Source organism: Mesoplodon densirostris, chromosome 4 (genome assembly GCF_025265405.1).
Source record: "Mesoplodon densirostris isolate mMesDen1 chromosome 4, mMesDen1 primary haplotype, whole genome shotgun sequence".
NCBI lineage: Eukaryota > Metazoa > Chordata > Mammalia > Artiodactyla > Ziphiidae > Mesoplodon > Mesoplodon densirostris.
This window is the reverse complement of record NC_082664.1, coordinates 73,564,694-73,589,524: the sequence shown is the minus strand read 5'-3', so window position 1 is coordinate 73,589,524 and position 24,831 is coordinate 73,564,694. Positions and strand designations below refer to the sequence as shown.

The 24,831-nt window shown below is 33.3% G+C and overlaps 1 protein-coding gene across 2 annotated transcripts in view; it reads right to left on the bottom strand.

The window, feature by feature from the left end:
* NOVA1 (NOVA alternative splicing regulator 1) overlaps positions 1-24,831 on the bottom strand; it is a 145,647-nt gene that overhangs the window by 30,177 nt on the left and 90,639 nt on the right. For both annotated transcript variants that reach the window (XM_060098184.1, XM_060098183.1), the window contains exon 3: positions 4,219-4,385. In XM_060098184.1, the coding sequence (XP_059954167.1) occupies positions 4,219-4,385 (167 nt within the window). The remainder of the gene's footprint in view (positions 1-4,218; positions 4,386-24,831) is intronic.

Below are 24,831 nucleotides of genomic sequence, written 5' to 3'. Positions count from 1 at the left end.
TGCCTAAAGTAAGCTTTTTTCTTTTTTCTCCTCTAATCAGGCAATTCCTGTACAATCTTCAAGGTCCAGTTCAAGTCTTCACCTATTTTACAAGACCAAATGTCACTCTAGCCTACATTTCTTTCACACTCCTCCAAACTTTTATACTACATTGTTTATATTGTAGTTTTGGTATATAAATACAGTTTTATATTTTTATTAGTTATTTTAAGTATTTAGGATCTCTCATAAATTAGCTTGACAGAGCAAGGGCTACATTTTAATATATTTTACAATTCACTAAGAAGGCATTTAATAAATTTATGATTGAATGAATGAATAATGAACAAATTATGTGCTAATTTTGCCAATTTTTCATGATGAAAGTAGAATTCTTTGAGCTAAGTGAGATTTTTGGTATCTTAATTTAATTTTTACATATAAAATAATTATTTAAATGCCTATAACCACTTCTTTCTTAATGTAGATTTTCTTAAAAATGCATTTGAGCCAAAGAGAAAAAAATGCTGAAAAACTGTAATAGACAAAGGAAGTTAACAAATGCCAACTATCTTACTGATTTGTCATTTCTACCATGTTTTGGGGTTCATTATATTGACTCATTAGGTATAAACAGCCATACTTAGAGGGGGATTTGAGGGACTTACAGCAACAGGAAATGTTTCAATAATCCCGTGAGGAAAAAAAGAGTAAAAAGTACAAAATTCATAACACAAAAGGTGGAAATGAAAATATGTACACCAAAAAATCTGGGCTAAGACGTGCCCCAGGAATGAGTTCAGAGCTTCTAGGTAAACAAAGTCTAAATTATTTGAAGATCACTGAAAGTCTCTGCCATTTTCATTTCCTGAAAATAAGAAATATAATGTTCTATGTTGCAATTAATATGTTTAATTTTGGCTTACTGGCTCTTGCTGCATACCTGTTTCTTAGTATACTGACTTGTGAAATGAGCACAATGGTGGTATGTACCTTATGATAATCTTCTGATATTAAGGCTATAGAACAGAGGCTATATACTTTGATTATTCAATAAATATTATTATTATTGTCATTTTGAATATATAAAATATTGGAGTCCCTCTCTATTAGCAAATATATATTTGATTTAAATAAAACAAACACGAAAACACATTTGAGAATAAAGAAGTGAATAGTTTCACATCTAATATCTAAATTGGATGTAAGGCTCTCATGCTAGGTATCATCATGCTTCCATATGAAAGACTTGTGAGACCAGAATGTATTGCTTTCCTAAGAACTTATATTTGGTTGAGATTTCATTAAGTCAATAAGGTTTCATTTGGGGAGAATATTCTGGTTCATGTAATTTATTCAGAAACCAAATGTATCTAGATCACATAATTCAGAAAATAATATTTTATAAAAGTCATAATAATATATGGTATAAAATTCTAACTTTTAAAGCAAGTTTTATTCATTTAGAACTAACTGACTTCCTATTTTAAGTCCAAGTTACATATTAATTATACTTTTTGTAGTAAGCAAAATCTTAAATTATCAACCATAAAAAACAATAGATATGTAGTAACAAAAATTAAGAAAATATAATTTCAGGTCCAACATTAATTCATTTCTATGCAGAAATTACATTTTCCAGCTCCAGCAATTTTTAAAACTCGAATTTTATTCTTTGCACAATCTTAACTAGAAGAAAATGTTTTAAAAATATTTTAAAGGAGTTATTTTAAAAATTAACTTCAGAATTGAAGTCCAAAGAGAATGTAAATGTTATGCCATTAGTTAAGGGAAAGACTACCATTTTAAAAGAAATCTTATTATTATTCTATGTACTGAAATATAAAAAAATATATAAACATTATATGAAATATATTTTTATCTATTCTAGTGTAAAATAATTTATTTTAGAAATAATTACTTTATACTGGATTACCAGCATAATTTCTTCAGAAATAAAAGCATGGTAACTTAAATTTATATACTTCACTTACTATTTAGACAATGATCCAACAAAAAGTATTACATTGTAAAACAGGATACCTAGAAAGTTAGAGAATCCGAAATTTAGAGTATAAATAACTCTGTTGATCTACAGTATGATCAATCTCTCTTCCAGATTTTTTGAGTAAATTTTTCAAATTTTACAGTTATAAGAAACTGTTTAAGTATTAAATATATTACCCTACTAGATGCAGTGTACTTTTTAATAAATCTTTTAAAATGATACTCTATTTCACATTATTGATTACATGAAAATATTAAATAATCAATAATAATTTCAATGCCATGAATGTCTACAAAGCTTACAAATGAATTCAAATACACAAAAGTTAATCAATCACCATTATTTTTTACCACTTATCTTGAATTTAAATAATATCTGTACAAGGCAAATAAAAATAGAAATGAACCCAACATTTTAAAATTCTGGCTTTCATAAATCTTTACTGAGACTGGATATATGACAACCTATAAATCTCATATTGCCATAGAGAAAATTAAAGTTTCAACAATGACTCATAGACTATTATTTGATGGTATTAGCTATTTAGTATTATAAAAATAATAAAAATTCATTCATATCATTGTCCTGAATATATTGCCAGTGATATAGTACTCAAAGTATATTTTATGTTTTACTTTTTTAAAAAAATCAAGATATGCACTGCCTTCCCTAAATGTTTGAACTTACATAAATTACAAAATAAAGGGGAGAAGTAATAGGCTCGATTAAAGCAGAAAATCAATAATAGACCCTACACTTTAGTGCCAATTCTGTAAATTCTTAGACCCAGGTGATTTTAACCTAGAGGTCTTTAAACTCATACTTTTAGAATTTGGATAAAATCATGGTACCACTTTCAAGGCATCAGTTTTTAAATTATCCTTTGTATTCACCTAGCACAGATGAAATAAACATTTCAAAACTATAAATGGCTGTGAAGAATAAAAATATCTACTGATGTTTAGAAGTTTAAAATATTTACATTCTGCCATGTATAAACTAAAAGATACTTCCTTGAAAAGTTATAAAGGGTTACAAATTAAACTATTTTGACACTGAGAAAGAGTATAAAATGAACGATTTTATATGGAATAACAACTACCTACTCATGATTTAAACATGGAAGGACTTTTTAAAATGGTAATTAAAAGAAAATTGAGTCTTGGCCCATAATTTAAAAATATATTACCTAATTATTAATTTCTATGTTTGTATTTAATTAGACAGCCTTATATTTATCAATATATTGGTAAAATTATAATAGATTCATAACACTGCCTAGTATAAAATATTTTTTTCAATTCAGAAACATGAAATTAATAAGATTTTGAGCTACATTTCAAATTTATTACAATGAACATAAATATTCTGTGAACTAATGAATAATACATTTCTTTTGAAGGCATAGTCTATCAATATGATCACAAATTAAGCAGCTAATTATAAAAGGGCAAATGCAGAAACAATCAGTATAAACATAAAGTATCAAATAATTTTGAGGATAAGAGGTTGAGGGAAAGAATTCACCTTATTTAACATTAAAGAATGTCATTTTTTTCCTACATCATGTCAGCCATTATTCAATCTTAAGAACTCACATTGTCTTTTATCAAGTAAAATTTTTGTTACAGAAAATCCCACACATTAAAAATAAACATTGGCCCTTTATGACATATATATAAATACTACACAAGTTATACAGAACATAATAGCTGATTTGTAACAAAGAACTGCTTGCTAGATACAAAAGTTTACTTATACATATTTGTTGGTAAAAAATGTTGAACATGACAATTAAATTAACAAAACAGGAGTTTATATGCATAATAACTATACTAAAGGCTAAAATATTATTAAGAATATGGTATTAGGAATTTTGAGAATATAGTTTCAATGTTTATACTTTATTTAAAAAGTGATATTATTTTAAATAGATTAAATTTATATAAATTAATCAAATTTGTGTCTATAATTTTTTATTAAAGGGGACCATAAAAGAAATGAGTCACATAATCACTCCTCAGTGTAACACTGATAAATGAGTAATTCAATTATCTGATCAATCTAAAGAAGAGACTCTGACAGTCTTTAAATAAATAAAAGACAACTCTGTTATGTTTTAAGTATTACTTAGAAAAAAACTTTATATGCTAAAACTTTAAGGCTTCTTTTATAAGGAATTCATACTACACTGTGGATGTTAGTCTTTGATTTCCCAACTAAACACTCACTTGTTTGATGCGATCTGGGTTAACGGTGGTCTGGGGTTGTAGAATGCTGACTGGTTCTGTCTTGGCCACATTTTGGGGCATTTCTCGAATTTTTTCTGCAATGAATCCATGAACTGCATTCAGTGCTTCAACTGTTCCCTGGATCAAGCACACTCGTTCAGTAGTACCTGTGGATAAAAGATTAATTTTCAGAAAATTTCCCTTCTTACTTTGTATGTTCTTCAAAAATGCTGTATGGAGGTTCCTTAAAAAACTAATAATAGAACTATCATATGACCCATCAACCCCACTACTGTGTATATACCCTGAGAAAACCATAATTCAAAAAGAGTCATGTACCACAGTGTTCAGTGCGGCACTATTTACAATAGCCAGGACATGGAAACAACCTAAATGACCATCAACAGATGAATGGATAAAGAAGACATGGCATATATATATATATATATATATATATATATATATATATATACAATGGAATATTACTCAGCCATAAAAAAGGAACAAAATTGAGTTATTTGTAGTGAGGTGGATGGACCCAGAGTCTGTCATACAGAGTGAAGTAAGTCTGAAAGAGGAAAAAAACACCGTATGCTAACGCATTGGAATCTAAAAAAACAGTACTGATTAACCTAATGGCAGGGCAGGACTAAAGATGGAGACATAGAGAGTGGACTTGAGGACACGGGTGGTGGGGGAAGGGGAAGCTGGGACGCAGTAAGAGAGTGTCATGGACATATATACACTACCAAATGTAAAACAGATAGCTAGTGGGAAGCAGCTGCATAGCATAGAGAGGTCAGCTCGGTGCTTGCGAAGACCTAGTGGGCTGGGATAGGGAGGGTGGGAGGGAGGCTTAAGAGGGACGGGATATAGGGATATATGTATGTATATGGCTGATTCACTTTGTTGTACAACAGAAACTAACACAGCACTGTGAAGCAATTATACTCCAATAAAGATGTATTAAAAAAAAGATGTGTACCTAATTAAAAAAAAAGGATGATATACTAATGCCAATAAAATAATGTAAAATGTAGAACTCTAAATCTCAAAAAGGGCCAGCAGAGCCAGAAATCCTGAGAAGTTCTGAGTATATCATTCATTCACTGATATAACCAATACTTACTGAGTACGCATAAAAGAACTTTGGGTAAGAAACTGGTAACACAGATGTGAAGATCTATGCACCCAACTTTCAAAGCACATACTCTTATGCGCAAAAAATAGACATCAAGCCAGAGAATTACAAGATACTATGATATGAAAAATAATGGAGGTGTCTACATGGACGGCACATATGGTTGGTCTACAGTAAAAATATCATTTAAATCAGTGGCTAGAAGGAGTCTTGGAAAGTTTACATAGTAGGTAAATTTCTGAATTTTTACCACCCTTTATTCATTTACCCTGTTCTTCTTTTAATCACAGCAACAATGCTATCTGACATTTTGTATTTGTTTATTTTTTTACTTTTCTACTAGAATGCAAGCTCTAGGAGGACAGTTAATTAGTCTGTTTTGTTTTGTGCTATAGTCTCCCCAAAGCCTAGAGCAGTCCCTGGCACATGATAGGTCCATGACAAATATTTATTGGAAAATGAATCAACACTGCTTTTACTGATTATGTAATTTTAAAAAGATATAATATCATAATTAAAAACATTTTAAACTATTTTTAATTTGAAATTGATGAATAATTGATAAAGATACTATTAATATTATTTGCTTCATATCTGATGAATAAAATGTAGACACATGATGTGAGACAAGACTAAAATGAAATTGGTTGGGTCTAATACACACGTCCTTTAACCCATTTCATACTTTACAGATATACCTGAAGACAGTAAAAACAAATGATTAGCTTTTCAGACTATTTTGAGCCTCCCTGCAGCATCCTGATATTAAACTGTAACCTTCTGCTGAGCAGCCCAACACAAGCACATAAACTTCTCAGATGTAACTATTCCTTTACTAAACAGTTATCAAAAAGTCAAAAGAATGGTATTTTAAAATTTATAAAATATTTGTTTTGAACTAATATGAAAACTTCCAAGTACTTAGCATGTATCCTCTTCATACCACAGTTTCAAAATTTTAAGCCACTCTATAAAGTATTTTTAAAGTACATTTTGAAGGACAAAAGTGTGAAACTACACACATTAAAAAAACTGCATGAAGTTTACACTGCTTTAAGGATTAACTGCCACATAAACCATTTTCCTAGCAGTTTTAAATGTTTAAAAGAATAGTAAAAGATTACACTCTTACCTTTAGAAAATAAGATCACAAGAATTAGGAGCAGAAATAAAATAATATTATATGAATAATATTACATGAATCCACCTAAATTAAACTTTCCTGTTTTAAACAATGAAGATGCAAATTTATGAAAAGCTACCATTTCCTAATTTGTACAAAATATTTCAATAGAGAGCAATACCTTTCAATTGTAAGGATGGAGACAATCTGAAAAACATACTGTGAGTGTGAAGGCTTAATATTTCCTGTTTCTCCTAATCAGCTTTTCTCATCCTTGAATATCTTGATGTATCTCTGGATCTATTCTTGGGTAAAATGATCTAGTTTATTAGGGATACTCTAGGGAGTCTTTACAAGGTTGTATTAATTGTCCAATAACTGACAAGAAAGGATGAGAACTGATCAATGTAGCTCATGCAAAGTGTTCTCTAGATCTAAGTCAGCAGACAATACAAAACACAGATCAGATTACATTCCTGCTTTTGGAGGCAACTACGGAGTGCTCTTTTGGGGATGCCAAGACAGAAAAGGAAATCAGTCAAACCTCAACAGAGATTTGTAAAAAATAAAACATGGTACTAAGTAACTAAAGGGACTATATAATCCATATTGCTTTTAAAATTCAAATTTAACAGGATACATACTGTGTCAGACAACACAATAACCCCAATACTCTTCAGACTGTATGACTAACAAGTAGTAAATGGAAATCACTGAGCCATAAAGAAATATGACTGTCTAAAACTGAATTTCACATAGCATGTATGAGACAATTTGGAGATAGTTTACAGGTCCAAAGTTGCAATAAATATTCTTTCAAGATTAAACCATACCACTACCATTAGAACTACTACAAAAAAAAAAAAAAAAAAAGGAAAGGAAATTGTAATTCCACCAATGGGAACTGCTGCAATCCTTAGAAGAGATGCTGTCATATTCTTCTACTGAACTCTAAAGGACTTTTCACGTAGGTAACACAAAACTATAATTTTTAGGAGAAAGTCACAAAGAAGGAAGACTGTCAGGTATATGACCAAACTGTGTAACAAAAATTAGCCTATAAATCATAAAAGTTGCTGTTTTTTGTCATTTTACAGGCTTTTAGGGTCCATTAGTGTCTAAACTGAACTGCGAGTTATTTATCATTTTGTTTAACAGCAGCATTTACTTCCCTTTGCAACAGACTAGCAACAAAAGCTGAAAAATTACAAAAAGTATATGCTTATATTTTTTATAATGTAAAGATACAGGTGTATAAGACACCATTAATTTTAAGGGAGAAATTAGAAAAAATTTTAAAAACCCTAACAAGTAGGGTCAAATATAGGCAGTGAAATTCAAAATAGCTTTAAGTTTCTACTTCACATGCAATATCATCAACTGAATATGCATGTTTCTAAAATTAGGTACAATTATAAGATTCCAAAGTAAAATTCTGATATACATTTAATAAAATAAATCCACTCTGTGCTACTATAGCCTTGGACAAGTCACTTAAACTGTTCCTGCTCCTACCTAAGGCATTCTATCACCTGTGCAGTGGACCCCATCCCCTCTTAACTACCAAGCCCAGTGTTTCTCCAGGTATCATAATTTTTCCTTTTCTATTAGATCATGCCCATCAGCAGAAAAACATGTTATAACTTCTTCAATTTTTAAAGATCCCTTCTTCATGACAGAAATAGAAAATTATCCTTCGGTAAAGCAAATGAAATAACTGATTTAGGCAAAGGTCATAAAATCATAAGATGAAAGGTTAATGGGCAAATTTCAGTGGAAACATCTGGCAGTCACCAACTGACTTCACTGATCAACATTAGCATAACAAAGAGTGTGAAAATCAAACATACGCCTCTTGCTGTGATGCAATATGAAGCAGAGGCCACCAACTATAAAGTATGTATCCCAAAATAGCTGAACGTAAATCTAATCAAACATTTAGCACCATGTAACAGCTTACAAATAATATTGAAAATGGAGAAATAAATTAGATGACCCATGAAGAAGAAAAGATACAAATCAAGAATGTAAGACAGGCTACAGGATAATTAATCTAGTTTCATCAATATAGGAAAGACTGTTCTCTAGACTTAAAGAGTCTTAAAAGATACGATCAAATGTGAATCAGAATTTGACTGGATCTAAATTCAAACCACTTTTATTTTAAACATAATTGTGGCAATCTCATAAAAACTGTGTATTAAATAGTATCAAAGAATTACTGTTAATTTTAATAGGTGTGATTATGGCATCAGGTTGTGTAAGAAAGTGCCTTTTCTCTCTCTTTTTTTAGATGCATATTGAAGTATATACAGCTAAAATGACTGACTGGGATTTGCTTCAAAATATTTTTGCAACAACAAAAATGAGTAAATGAAATACGTATGCCAAAATCTTGATATTATTAACAAACATGAAAGAGATTCTTTCTTCTATGTAAGTTTGAAATTTTTATTATAAAAGAAAAACATTTTAAAGCCCTCCCTGACCTCATACCCCTCTTCTGGTTACAGCTCAATTTCCTTATCCCTCTAAATTCCTTGAACAATTCATATAGATATATCTGCTCTTTCTACTTCTTCACTACCCATTCCTTTTTTTCTTGACTCTACTCCAATATGGCTTTTGTCCCACCACTCAACTAAAACCACTTATCACAGCCATCCATACCTTGGTAAATCCAATCTTCATGTCTTTACATTGTCTGACCTACCAGCAGCATTTGACATAGTTGACCAGGCTGTTCTAAAAACACTTCATTTGGCTTTCAGGATACCATATGGCCCTCATTTAATTCAATTCATTCATTCATTTGACAAAAATCTATTGATTCCTCACTAAATGTTAAGTATTATACTAGATACAGCAATGACCAAACAGACAAATCTACTTTCATGTAGTTCTTACTCTAGTTCATGAAGACAGATACTATACATAAATAAAAATAAAATAAATATAAAAAATAAAAAAATATAAAAATAAAATAAAACAAATAAAAAATATATAGAGAGAATATGAAATGAAATTAGTCCTACAGAAAAAATTTGAGGACAATACCAGGATAAGAAAAGACAAAAATAAAGTATAAAAGAGAACTTGTCTGTCATGTTCACTACTGTATTCTCAGTGTCTGGGATAGTGCCTGGCACACTGTATACACTCAAGAAATATTCTTTGAATAATGTATAACTCCCTGAGTCTAATTTTCTTACCTGTGAATTGAAAACATATGATTGACTTTAAGACCTTTTTACCTATAAAATGTCTATAAAACCAGTAAGCCTCTTTGGGTTTACAAGATGAGTCACTGTATGTACAAATGAGATATATTTTGGGAAATGATTTAAAAAACTATAATAAGTTATAAATTCTAATGTCAATAAAAAGGATACTTGATTTTAAAAAAGCTTTGAGAAAGGTAATAGGAAAAATAATCAATAGCTCAGTAGCTTTTTCCTTCCCAGAATAGAAAAGTAAACTCTCAAAATGTAATCTACCTAAAAGAATAAAATTAGGGGGAAAAAAAAGGAATGCTTTTCGCTGTATAAAATAGAGTCTAGGGCTTCCCTGGTGGCACAGTGGTTGAGAGTCCGCCTGCCAATGCAGGGGACACGGGTTCGTGCCCTGGTCCGGGAGGATCCCACATGCCCTGGTCCGGGAGGCTGGGCCCGTGAGCTATGGCCGCTGAGCCTGCGCATCCAGAGCCTGTGCTCCGCAATGGGAGAGGCCACAACAGTGAGAGGCCCGCGTACCGCAAAAAAAAAAAAAAAACAGTCTAAAACTTTTTAGATACCTGAGACCTATTTCAACCAGAATGAGTCTGGTTTAGAATAATGGGTATATACTAACAATCTGATCCACTTATTTCCAATGGTCAACTATAATGAAAATTAGCAAACATTTTGTTTGGATGCAAGAAAATGCATCAGTTTATACTCCTACTGAGAATATAACTCAGTATCTTATTATAAGATATTTCTTTAGGAAGTATTAGTGTCAGTCTAGAGTAAGAAATCTGGTTGAATGAATATCAGTGAAACACTGAAAATGAAAAATTAATACCAAAAATCTAGTCGAATATTAATAATTCTATGACAACATATAGACAATGTTATTGGTCTCAAAGAGAACTAAGAAAATGGAAATGACAATTAACTCTGCAATAGGCAAAAACTGAGGTTTAAAACAAAACATGATATGTAATCTTTAGAGTAAGATAGCAGCTACTTACAGCACTGAGAAATTACTAGATCTGGATAGCTAATATTCTGAATAGATAGGGTTTCTTTTTTTCAACATAACAGTTAGCTTCTACCATTTTTAAGAAATATCTCCCAATTTGCTACATATTTTCAAATATATTTAACATTTCCATAATACTTGGGAAAAGCTATATAGTTCCGGACAGTAATAAAGTGGCAAACTCAAGATTTCTTTGGCTACGTATGTCTATTTATCCTTATAGAAATGGTGCTCTGTGATTGGTATTTGTTCTTTTAGTTTTCATATTCTTTTCCTTACTGCCGCTTATCCCTGATGTTTGTTGGTACATCTGATTCTAGCAGGCTCCTCTCTTTACTTCTACTTTGCTGCTTCTAGTCTTCAATGGCTGGATAACCAGCTAAGCAAGGTTGTTGAAACTATATAAACTAGCAATAGATTCTTAGTGACAACCATAGGGGATGGTTAACCTCTGTGAAATCTATTCTGGCTTTTTTCCCCTTTATTTCTGAATCTGAGTACAGTATCAATAGGCAAAATGTTCCTTTAATGCCTTCTTAAGGTTTAGAAGTGCATGTAGGTTTTATTTTTAAAACTAAAATAAAGAGTATAATTTTTTAATGAATAAAGCGATTTACAGTAATTCTTTATTCTCAATCTATAATCATGGTAATCTAATTATGTGAATGTCTTTGTGGTTTCAAAAAGCAAAAACATTAGCTCATTAACTTTCCTTTAGTTTAACTATTAAGAGTAAAGTATAGAGTATCAATCATTAGTAATAATATTTATTACAAATTTCAGGTTAGAACAAAATGTAAATTATTTAAAAAGAGAATAAAAGTATATATATATAATATAATTTATAATACATAAATTTAATATTTTATTAATATAATTATGTATTATACAATGTATTATATGGTATCTCATTTAATGCTCACAATTACCAAGGCAGATAATATTTTCTTCAACTTACAGGTAAAGAAGTGAAAGCAGCTGAGCCAAGGAAATGTAACTAACAAATGCAGAGAGAAGATTTTGTCAAATACCATATTTTTTCCATTACAACACATACCTTCTGAAAATGTAATGTTAGGCCAGCTACCAAATTACATCCTTTTAAGAAAGTCACATATATTTCAGCCTGATGATGGAAAAATAATTTTCACCCAAGCTTGATAATTTTTTTAAATACATTGAGTCATACTATTAATATCACTTCACAGATTTATTTCAAATCTGGCATAAAATGAAAGAAAAGACTGACCCTTCTTACAGAGAACAGACCACCACAGGAGGTGGTTAATAATTGTGTGGGCTATTAGCAAAGTTTTTAGAACAGATTTTCAGATCAACAAAAGCACTTAGAAAAACTGCCATAAAAAGTAAGTTCAATTTGTAATTGCAGCTTTTATAACATTGTACAGTTTTGCACATTTGATAGAGCTTCCTCCTACTCTACAATTACTAAGGGAAAAATATACTATTTCAAGAAGAGGGTTTTTTAGAAAAGGAAATCATAGGAATTGACATCTCATAATACAAAGTAATAATTGCTTTTCTTCTTCTGGTGATTAACTCTCTACACAATCATGTCTCTACTTCTAAACTGTAAAAATCTGTAGGGGGCCATCATAACATGTTTTAGTCCCAAATCAATATAGTGAAGCTTGAGTATCTGTTTATAGAACATGCTTTAACATTAAAATATAATCAATTAAGCCAAAGGATGAAAGTATACTTTTCAGAAAACTCTAAAAGTACTCATATTCTTCAAAAAAGTTAAGATGAAACAATGAATGACAGAGTAGATGTCCAGCTTCTCACTCACTCAGTCTCTGTCCTATGCATGCAAATGGCAAACTCATTTACTTTTAAATAGCAATTCCCACAAAGTAACATCAGGAGTTTAGGAGACTCTAAGTTCTCAAGAACCGTGAGGTTTGAAAGCAGACATATCTGAAAATTCTAAATAATAATTGTAATTCATTTCCAGTTAACTTCTGAGGTCATGCAGAAGATCCTACTAAGAGTTATGATGATGACTAGTTGTTCACTCATCTTTAGCACAGGTTTATGCTATGTTCAGAATTATAGTAATCCTGGGATGGAGGACAAGATGGCAGAGTAGAAGGACCTTGAGCTCACCTCCTCTCAGGAGCACACCAAGATCACAACTAACTGCTGAACAACCATTGACAAAAAAGACTGGAACCTACTAAAAAAGATATTCTACATCCAAAGACATAAGAAGAAACCCAACAAGATGGTAGGAGGGGTGCACTCATGATATAATTAAATCCAATACCCCCCTGGGTGGGCAACCCACAAACTGGAGATCAATTATATTGCAGAAGTTCTCCGACATGAGCGAGTGTTCTGAGCCCCATGTCAGGCTCCCGAGCCTGGGGGTCTGGCATCAGGAGGAGAAGTCCCCAGAGCATTTGGCTTTAAAGGCCAGCAGGGCTTGAGTGCAGGAGCTCCACAGGACCAGGGAAACAGAGACTCCACTCTTGGAGGTCATACACAAGGTTTTGTGCACGCTGGGACCCACGGCAAAAGCAGTGATTTCATAGGATCCTGGGCCAGACCTACCTGCTGGTCTTGAAGGGTCTCTTAAGGAGGTGGGGGGAGTGGCTGTGGCTCACTGTGGGAACAATGACACTGGTGGTGGAGGTACTGGGGAATATTCATCAGCATGAGCTCTCCTGGAAGCTACCATTTTGGCACTAAGACCTGGCCCCACCCAGCAGCCTGTAGGCTCCAGTGCTGGGATGCCTCAGGCCAAACAACCAACAGGGAGGAAACACAGCCCCACCCAGCAGCAGACAAGCAGTCTAAAGACTTCCTGAACCCAGTCACCTCTAGACACACCCCTTGACATTGCCCTGCCCACCAGAGGGTCAAGACCCAGCTTCACTCACCAGTGGGCAGGTACTGGCTCCTCCCACCAGGAAGCCTGCACAAGCCTCTAGACCAGCCTCACCCACCATGGCACAGACACCAGAGGCAAGAAAACTATAACCCAGCAGCCTGTGGAACTAAGTCCGCAAACACAGATCAGAACCTATCCTGGGACCAGCTGGTCCCTGGCCCGTGGGTGACAAGAGGGGAGTGTACTGCTGGGACACATAGGACATCCTTTACAGAGGGCCACTTCTCTAAGGTTGAGAAACATAACTAACCTTTCACATACATAAAAATACAAATAGAAATTTGGACAAAATGAGACAGCAAAAGAGTACGTTCCAGACGAAGGAACAGAACTAGCAATCCTAGTTTGGTCAACATTATTACCTTTTGACTTCCATTATGGATTATAGGAATATAAAAACTGCCATGACTAAATTTTATTTAAAATGTAATCACATTTTTATAAATATATATAAAATAGACTTCCTGACTTTTTGCCTCCACTCCCAATCAGTGTCAACATTTTTGACACTAATTTGTACTCTTAAATTTCTGCTATAAGAAAAATGGCGCTTGGAATTTTTCTAGCTATTCCTTACAGACTGGTAGGAATTCACTTGCAGAATTTTGTGAACCACGCTTGGAAGCTGGGGACACAGCTTGCAACAAACATGTGATATCAAATCAAGCTCAGAAACTCAAAGTGTGACCAGTGGTGGCATGCAGAGCTAATCAAAGTCATTCAAAAGTCAGGAGCAAAACATACCACTGGACATGCAGCATAGTAACCAGATCTGAAGAGTGCTGCTGCTATAAGCTGACAACAAGAAGATGAGCATCTCTGGTGATAGCCCCACTCCTACCATATGATGTAAGTTATTACCTTCAGAGCCAATAGAGATTAATGCATTAGCAAATCCAATATGAAAGCAAAGCCCACATTTGCACAGAGTTTGAGAGTGAATTATCCAAGTCAAAGAATGATAACAATTGTTATACAGTTGAGCATATGCACCATATCAAATGAACATAGAGGAAGCATGAAGATTTGTGACCCATTAAGTTGCTGGGAGAAGGAATATGGGAAGGTAAATTTGTAAAGTTTGGGAAAATGATAAATATTTTAAGAGTATATGTAATCCTTTATTTTTAAAATTATTACATTAAAGATATTTAAAATGTATTAATTGTGGCAGTTTTATATACGCTGAGTTAATATAAAATGACAAAATATTGTTAAATTGTAAATTATACATAACATAAAATTTGCCAATTAAACCATTTTTAATCACACAATTCAGTGGCATTAACTATATTCACAAGGTTGTACAAATATTACCACTACCTATTTCCAAAATTATTTTATCACACCAGAGAATCTGTAACCCTTAAGAAACAAATCACCATGTCTTCCCTATATCCCCTAGTAACTTCTAAACTTTCTGTTCCTATGAATTTGCCTATTCTAAATATTTCATATAAAGGGAATCATACAATATTTGTTCTTTTGTATCTGACATTTCATTTAGCATAATATTTTATTCATTCATGTTGAAGCATATACCAGAACTTCATTCCTTTCTGTGGCTGAATAATTTTCCACTGAGTATATATAAAACATTTTGTTTATCCATTTGTCTATTTACAAACACTTGTTTTTACCTTTTGGCTGTTGTGAATAATGCTGCAGTGAACATTAGTGTACAAGTATCTGCTTAGGTCCCTCTTTTTCAGTTCTTTTGGGCATATGTCTAGTAGCAGAATTGCTGGGTCATATGGTAATTCTATATGTAGCTTTTTGAGGAGCAGCTAAATTGTTTTCCACAGCAGCTGCACCATTTTACATTCCCACCACCAATGTACAAGAATTCCAATTTCTCTACCTCCTCAATAATGCCTGTTATTATTATTTTTTAATAATAACCATTCTAATGAATGTGAGGTGGTATCTCATTGTAGTTTTGATTTGCATTTCTCTAATGACTAATGATGTTGGGTATCTTTTCATTGCTTATTGGCCATTTGTATATTTCCTGTGGAGAAATGTCTATCACACTCTTTGCCCGTGGTTTCTTTTGGTTGTTTGTCTTTTTGTTGTTGAGTTTTAGGAGTTCTTTATATATTCTAGATATTAAAGCCTTATCATATAATTTGCAAATACCTTCAGATATATGGGTTTATTTCTGTACTCTCAATCATACTCCATTAATCTGTATGTCTATCTTTATGTACCACACTGTTTTGATTACTGTAGCTTTGTAGTAATTTTTGAAATCAAGAAATGTAAGTCCCCAAATTTGTTCTTTTTCAAGACTGCTTTGGCTACTCAGGGCCCCTTGCATTTCCATATGAATTTGAGGACTGGGTTTTCCATCTCTACAAAAAAGGTTGTTGGAATTTTAATAGATATTTAATTGCATGTGTAGATTGCTTTGGGCAGTATTGGTATCTTAACAATACTAAGTCTTCTTACCCATGAACATGGGATGCTTTTCCAATTATTTATGTCTTCTTTAATCTTTCATCTCCTTAGTTAAATTTACTCCTAGGTATTCTTTTTTTTTAGAGGCTATTGCAAATGAAATTGCTTTCTTAATTACCTTTTGGGATTGTTCCTTGCTGGTATATACAAACACACTGATTTTTGTGTGTTGATCTTATACCCTACAATATTACTGAATTTGTTTATTAGTGCCAGTAGTTTTCTTATAGAGTCTTTGGGGTTTTCTACATACAGGATTATGTCATCTACAAACAGAGATAAATTTTACTTCTTCCTTTCCAATTTGGATACTCTTTTAAAAATTCCCCTGTTCAATTATTCTGGCTAGAACTACTTGCACAGTGTTGCATAGCAGTGGAGAAAGCAGTTGTTCTTGATCTTATTAGGCGGAAAGCTTTCAGTTTTTCATTTCTGAGTGTGATGTTAGATGTGGGTTCCATAAATGCCCTTTATCGCATTGGAAAAAAAATGGCAATATTTTGTCAGGAAAGAATATACAAATCTACCACGAATACATCTTGTCAGTCTATACTCTCCCTGTGCATTATAGTTTTCCTATGATCATGATGCTGAGAACAAGCAGCACAATATCTTATTTAAATAAATCATTTCAGCATGCCACAATATATTTAGAGAGAAATGTGACTTTGGGGATAAAGGTGAGGCTCAGAAGTTCTTCAGAGTTCTCCAGCTCACTTGCCAAAAGTTATTTTTGTATCCTCTGATGTGAACAGACAACAGAGTATCTTATCACTTCATTTTTTCCAATATGAAGTATTAATTATAAACTAAAGAATATCAGAATATATTAGTTATAGGAGATAAAAGTGATATATGAAAATAGATAATACATCTAACACCAGTGCGACTGTAGTTTAAAACTGGTGGCTACTGTTCAGATGAGTTTCTGTGATATCACAAACCAAATTTAACTGACCTACCTATTATACTCTTAGTTTTAAAAATGTCTCAGAAAATGGCAAAATTGTGTTTCTATAGTAATTTTTTATAATTCTAATTTTTGTTTCATATAACCCTTTCTCTTATCTTTGTCTCTATTATTCTGGATTATTAAAATATTATGGATAAGACCTGTCAACTGGAAGAATCCCAGACTAGATGTTATCCGTAACAGAGGATGATTGTCAGACATACTCATGTACATTCATAGTAATACATAACTTTCCATTGGTTTAAATCTCGTGACCCTCAGGCTAGTCCTTTTGACTTATAATCCACTTGAAGACAGATCCTTGGACTCTTGGTCGCCCACTGGCCTCTGATCCATGTGAGGACAGATGACTGGCTCTCTGTCATCCTCTGGCCTCCTTTCCTTTAGAAGGAATCTCTGAGTCTTTGGTTTCCTGTCCACTCTCTGGCCTCCAGCCCTTACTCATTAACCTACCCATGTGAATAAATCCTTGAGTAACCTTCTTAGTTCATCTGAGTCAACTGTTCCCCTGACCAGTGGTTACCACAACACCTCAGTATCTCACTACTCCTGCTCCTCCCCCATCAAAGACCAGTACAGCATTTTTAGGAACAGAAAAGGTCAGTAGTATCATACCTTTAAAATAATAAGCTGGACCGTAACTTTACCTGTCCATCATCCTAAAAGAGACTACCATTCCTCATACTTTTGTATATCCTAAGTTACCAGCAGAAGTCTAAATCTTTCCAGTCACCATAATCAAATTCTTATGCACATAGTCTTCTCTATATCTCTGAATATGACCCAATTCCCTATCCTGTCTTTCTAAACCTCTTCATTATGCCCTCTGTTACCTCAGTTTCAACATATGCTCCATATGCAAAACCCCTTTTCTGAATGTTCCTTTTAGTCTCACCACCTGATAAAATCCGGCTGTTCCCTACCTCTTTATGTCCCACAGAGCTCTCTCAACTGGGGTAGTTTTTTCCCCCTCAAATCTCAGGTTATTTGGGCCACAAACTGTTTACATATTTTCCTTGCTCCACTTTGCCACTCCCTTGCTCTCTTTGCCATCACTTCTTTTTCTTTCAAAGTTTTTGGAAACAAAGGCTGAACAGGAGTACAGGTATAGAGGTAGACAGTGAGTCAGATGCTAAAGTTTTCAGTCAGTTCGAATGATAGGGATACTGGAAAATTATAGCAATGAAGAAAAATAGCAAGTTGTATACTATTATGGCATTTTACCTCTCTTCTCCAGGTAGTAGCCTCCGTTAATCATTTCCTTCTTATGTAAACACTTTCTTCCTTGGCTTTCTTGTTGCTACTCTCTTCCTTGGATAAGTAATCCAGTTCCATGGTTGTAAATGCCATAAAAACATAATGTGAACTAATTTACTCTCTTTCTACTGACACCTCCTAGTCCAAGTCATCACTGTCTCTAAACAGGACCATTACAATAGCCTGCTTCACTTCTTGCACCTCTATAATCCACTCCTTGTTCAAAAGTAGTTTCTTAAACACACGAATCATATGTAATTTACCTGTTTATAAACAATGTACTGTATTCTCATTGTAGCGTTAAATCCTTTACACTGGCTTTCAAAACACATCACAATCTGGCCTCTGCTTAGTTCTCAGTCCTCATCTCATATTACTCTCCCTCTCTTCTTCACTCTAGGGAGCTGGGTCTTTTTTAGTTCTTGGAAAATGCCAAGCTTGTTCTCACTTAGGCCTTTTTTTCCCTACTGATGTCCATACTAGGAACACTTTTCCTGTGGCTTTTCCCATACCAGCCCCTTTCTCATTATTAAGACCTTGGTTCAGTGATACTGCAGCAGAGAAGTATTCCTTAACAACCGTGAAATAGCTTGCTCTCAATCACTATTTATCACTTTATGTTCCTTTACTTTCTCCACGATTCTAACACTTTCTGAAATTAAAGTTTGTTGTAATTTGTTTACTTCATTGTTTGTCTCTCCCCACGGACACAAAAAGTCCAAGAGGGCAGAAACCTTGACTATTTTGCTCACAGCTGTATCCCCAGCCCAATACTTAGCAAATTGTTCATAAGGAATTATTAATTTAATGAATTAAAACCATGGCCTTGGATGACAAACATTACAATAAGATTTTATTAATCCAGATCAATTACATTAAATCTATTGTAGATATCAAAAGAAGAGAAAAAAATATATACAGAGAGAAGTACTGAACAGATGAACTATCAATGACACCAGGTAAACCAAGGACTATTATTAGACTATTTTCTTTTATTAAGGATCATTATTACATAATGTTTCCTAATGAAATCTACAAATGCATGTATGTAGTATACATTTCTCTTTCAAAAGATTATGTTCTTTCTACTAATCCTTTTAGAAGCACCCAGGGAAGGAAGCTCAGCGCAATGCCCTCCTATCCAATTATCTACTGATTATTCCTTGGAAGGTACACCCAACTCCACAGAATAATTTTACAAAGGGTTTTACCAGGGAAAAAGTAAACCAATTCTCTACTTCGGAGTAAGGAGTACAGATGAAACTTCATAGTTAAACTTAATCACTGTAATGATAAAATATCAAATCCTGACCACAAATGAAGAATTTCTTACAATACTGCTGCATATCAAAGCATGATGTTTTAGCTTTGGCATCTACTAAATGCCAATAACTACACACTGCTAAGGAAAAAATGTCTTTATCAATTAAATTATTTGACCAAATTCTGTTAGATTACATTAGAACTAAATCAAAGTTTTAATATATTGGTCATGACCAATGTAAAAATTCTAAACTATATGACTTTAAATACAGTTCACCTCTATTTAATTGATGAAAAAAGAACTGCAATATGTAGTATTTCTAAAGGACCAGAAAACATTCATTTACTCACTCAACAAGTCTTTAATAGGCTCAAAGGAACCATGACGTTATAAACATCTATCATTAACTAAAATATTCTGAAAAGAAAACAAATGAGACTTATTACTGTAATAGTAAAATAATTTCATCTAAAGTAAAACTATCCCTAGGTCTTTTTCTATTGTCAACTCAAGATTATAGACCTTTGCATATGTTATAAGAGGGAACAGTATATATTAACAAGCTGAAATATCACAGAAACATAAATGAACAAAAACAAATTTGATATTAAGAGTAAATTTGTCTGAATACTTTACAAAGAATCTTATTTCTGAATAAGACCTTTAGAAAAGCCCTGAGGGGCTTCCCTGGTGGCGCAGTGGTTGAGAGTCTGCTTGCCGATGCAGGGGATGCGGGTTCGTGCCCCGGTCCGGGAAGATCCCACATGTCGCGGAGCGGCTGGGCCCGTGAGCCATGGCTGCTGAGCCTGCGCGTCTGGAGCCTGTGCTCCGCAACGGGAGAGGCCACAACAGTGAGAGGCCCACGTACAGCAATAAATAAATAAATAAATAGATAGATAGATAGATAAATAAATAAATAAAGAGCCTTGAAAGGTTGACCCTGGGAATATTATAAAATAATTTCTGTGAATTGATTTAAAAAGAATGAACATTTTTGGAATTTAACCTCCAGTCTTCTTATTAATCATCTGAACATATTTAAAATTAGAGACTAATAATCTAAAACTATACATAAAGTAATGTGAATGTGTAAGGTACAGCAAATTGATTATTCTTCTCAAATTTCTAATAATGCAGGGGAGAAAACCTCTACTGACAGGAAAATTTTAAGCTACAGGCTACTATTTACATGTAACTCTAAAAAGGAAAATAAAGTAATATAGAAACTCCATGGATAACATTAGTATGGAGTCTACTAAAAAATTTACAAGGACTTTGACTACTCTTAGTCTGGAGAAAACATATATGGACTTTAAGCAGTCCTGTGTTCCTAAGATATCATGTTAACAAAAGAGGTATACAGGGCTTCCCTGGTGGCGCAGTGGTTGAGAGTCCGCCTGCCGATGCAGGGGACACGGGTTCGTGCCCCGGTCCGGGAAGATCCCACATGCTGGGCCCGTGAGCCATGGCCGCTGAGCCTGCGCGTCTGGAGCCTGTTCTCTGCAGCGGGAGAGGCCACAACAGTGACAGGCCCGCGTACCGCAAAAAACAAACAAACAAACAAAAGAGGTATACATAACTAATCTATTCAAGTTCGTTGAAAATTTACTCTTTTATGGAAATCCAGGTAGGGCTTCCTTTTCTATTGTATACTAAATGGCTACGGTGTGGAGAAACAAACTCAATATATGTTATTTACAGTGCTACAAACATAGCAGAACACCATCTTATTAGCCACAGTCAATTCCAACATGGTCTCAAAGTTCAGACCTACAATCCCCAAAGCCATTGTACTTGGTAATACTATAGTGTTGGTAATACTATATAATTACTATACCATGTAATTATCAACGTCTGCTTGACTATTTCCCCAGCAATCCCACCTATTTTCATGTAGGTCCATGTCTGTTTTTAACCATTTTCTTAGATGTTTTAACTGAACTCAACCTTTTACCTCAGTAACTCCTATTTATCTTTCAAATCTCTGGCCAGGCATCAGTTTCCCAAAGTTTTACCTGGTTTCCACACCTCCTCCTATGTGTAACCACAGCACTCTGTACTTCCTTAGAATAGCAGTTATCATAGATTATTATAGTTGTCTATTCACTAGCCTGTCCAGCTCTCAAGAATATGAGCTCTTTCTTTATATGTTTATATTGTTCATCCTTACACCCACAGCTTCCTCACATATGTGTGTGTCAAATACTTAATGAATATTTATGAATTAATAACTGATTCTAAGGATGTATATACAGATGGCAAGTATTAGCTCAGTAAAGCTTTACTGAAGGGGTTACACTTAATCTGAGTTCTAAATCATATGAAGCAAGTATTCATCAGCAGATGTGAAGTAAGAAAGGGGCATTCCAGAAAGAAAGTACATGTATAAAGGTAAGGAAGGTTGAGAAAAAAAGGTCTGTCAGAACCATGATGCCCCATGTAAATGTATGCTCCATACAGTTGGGAAAAAAAGTTCAAGGGAAATATGGAAAGAGATGAAGATGAAAAAAGAGTAAGAACCCAGATCATACAAAGTATTTATAAGAAAACATATATTATTATTATGAGTTGAATAATATGACCATATTGGTAAAAATTTTGAAGTTGCCACTTCAAGAAAATTTAGGAATTGAGAGAGGTATTTTTAAAAAGAAAAAACATAATCGTGTTATGCAATCACCCTGTTTTAAGATAAGCTGAAGAAAAAGATGTAAAATTTTCTTAAAGTATTAAAACCCCCAAATGCTAGTCTAGCACCTCTCTAAGTATATTTTACATAATACTTGCCCTACAATATGCTTCATGAAAAAAAAGAAATCTCTGGTCAAATACTTTTGAGGAGAAATACTACATATAATACCCTCCTCTCCGAATGATTCACAATGTTTATCAGCATATTAAAAATATAAAGTCCTACAATAAAGAAACACCATTTAACATTTTTATAAATAAATTTAATTATTCATGACACCTTTTTGCATGTAAAACCTATTAGCATCCTGCCCAAGCAGGTTTTTACAAAATAATCTCTCCAAAACTAAAATGTCACAAATCAAATTCCTATTTAAATTATTACCTTACAGTTTTTATTTTTTATTTATTTATTTATTTATTTATTTATTTATTTATTTTTTTTGCGGTATGCGGGCCTCTCACTGTTGTGGCCTCCCCCATTGCGGAGCACAGGCTCCGGACGCGCAGGCTCCGGACGCGCAGGCTCAGCGGCCATGGCTCATGGGCCCAGCCGCTCCGCGGCATATGGGATCCTCCCAGACCGGGGCACGAACCCGTATCCCCTGCATCGGCAGGCGGACTCTCAACCACTTGCGCCACCAGGGAGGCCCTACCTTACAGTTTTTAAAAGGTAGCAATTCACTATTGTTTGCAGAACATAAAGCCAAGATGTTAAAAAGAAAGATATAATAACACCTTAAGGTTGAAATAATCTCCATTACCATTGTCTTGAGATTGTTAAAATAGTATCATTCTCATTTTGCTAGTATATTTGTGGCCAGAGAAAATAAAGAGGCCATATAATGACATACAGTTGTACAAGTGCTAGGGATGAGGGGCTAGATGTGGATTTAATTGCATATGAATGGATACACAAACCCCATATGCAAATACATGTATGTGTACAACACACAACATTAAAGGTTGATATACACCATTATGATTGTCTTTTTAAAGAAAAATTCATTGGAAGTATGACATCAAAATTGGAAGATTTGATTTGAATTTAGACATAATTTTTTAGTATAGGGAAAGAATGGCCAGATTATTCTTGTTTCTTATTAATACAGGTAGGAAGTTAGGAAGTTAATTTTTAATTATTATTATTTTATTAAGAAAAAGATACAGGTATTATTGGTAAAGAATCAAGGGACTATCCTTTTTGTATTGAGAGTTCTTCATTCTCAGTTTCAGCAAACTTCCAGCAAAACTGAAATTATATTTGATACAACAGATTTTAAAGTTTAGTAATTATTTGATCAGAACAAAATATTCATTAAGCTTTTCTAAGACTATTCAGCTATTAAAATAACCAAATCTTTATTGAAGTGTTTATTTATTATGAATTCAAAGTATTCAACCATTCTTTTCTCATATTTCTGATTTAAGAAAATGAAAATAAGGAAAAAACTCACATGGCTTATATGTTTATATTATTAAGTATTATAAGAGAAATAGTTTCAGCAAGGGCTGAAAAATACATGAAAATATTTCAGATTAAAACAAAATGACAAATTCAAAATAATTACATTAGCAGCTCAACTAAATCAATTTCTTCAATACTGCTAACATGATGAAAATGGTTTGTTTTTACTGTTGTTCAACTTTAACAGAAACCAACTAGTTCCTTCTACCTTTTTTCTCTTTCATCGTTTTGTAGTTCTTTTACAGAGGCTGATGTTGGACTGAATTTTATTTGCTTTACTAGTCATGGATATTATATGGATTGTGTTCCATCTTAGAACATGAGCCTTTCTATATTTGTAAGTTTCTTGCTAACATGTCATGGAATGTAAAACCTATGGGACTTTGGGACCTTAATTTAAGCCTGTGGTATTAAAGATGCAGCTGTTCATTTGCAAGTAATCATCCCAGCTATTAAAGCCATAGTAAAGTAAAAAAAACCAACAACCATTTTCTACTGTTTTTCATTGTTTCTAAGTACACAGCAGTCAGAATTTCATGGTATTAGATTTTTTTTTACTTGCTAAGAACATATTTTCCAGAGAAGACAGGTTATTTAGAATATGTCTTACATGAAAATATAAATTTTATTACAGGTTGCACACAAAACTGACTTTAAAGATAATATAATGTTTCCAGAAATTAAAAAAACCCACTATGTACAGTTAACTACACTGCAGAAGCTGAAGGGTTAAGGATCTGTTGGCTCCTTCAAAAATTTATGATGCCACAAAGTTCAAATATAAACAATTACATTTCATAAATTAAATAGTTCTGACAACTGTAATTTTCCTAGTAAACTTTAAAAAACCTCATCATCTCACCTTACTTGAAATATGATATGTACAATGATAACACTGTCTTCAAGTTCTGGGTTATAGTTCTTATGATGACATTTTAGAATCACAAGATAAATCATCTAGTTCTATATAAAGTGCTATGCTAAACAATGTTCTTTCCAGCTGTTTTTCCCCTAATTGAGCATCAATCAAGGATTTAAGTCATATTTTTTGTCATGTCTGCTTAGTTTCCCTTAGTT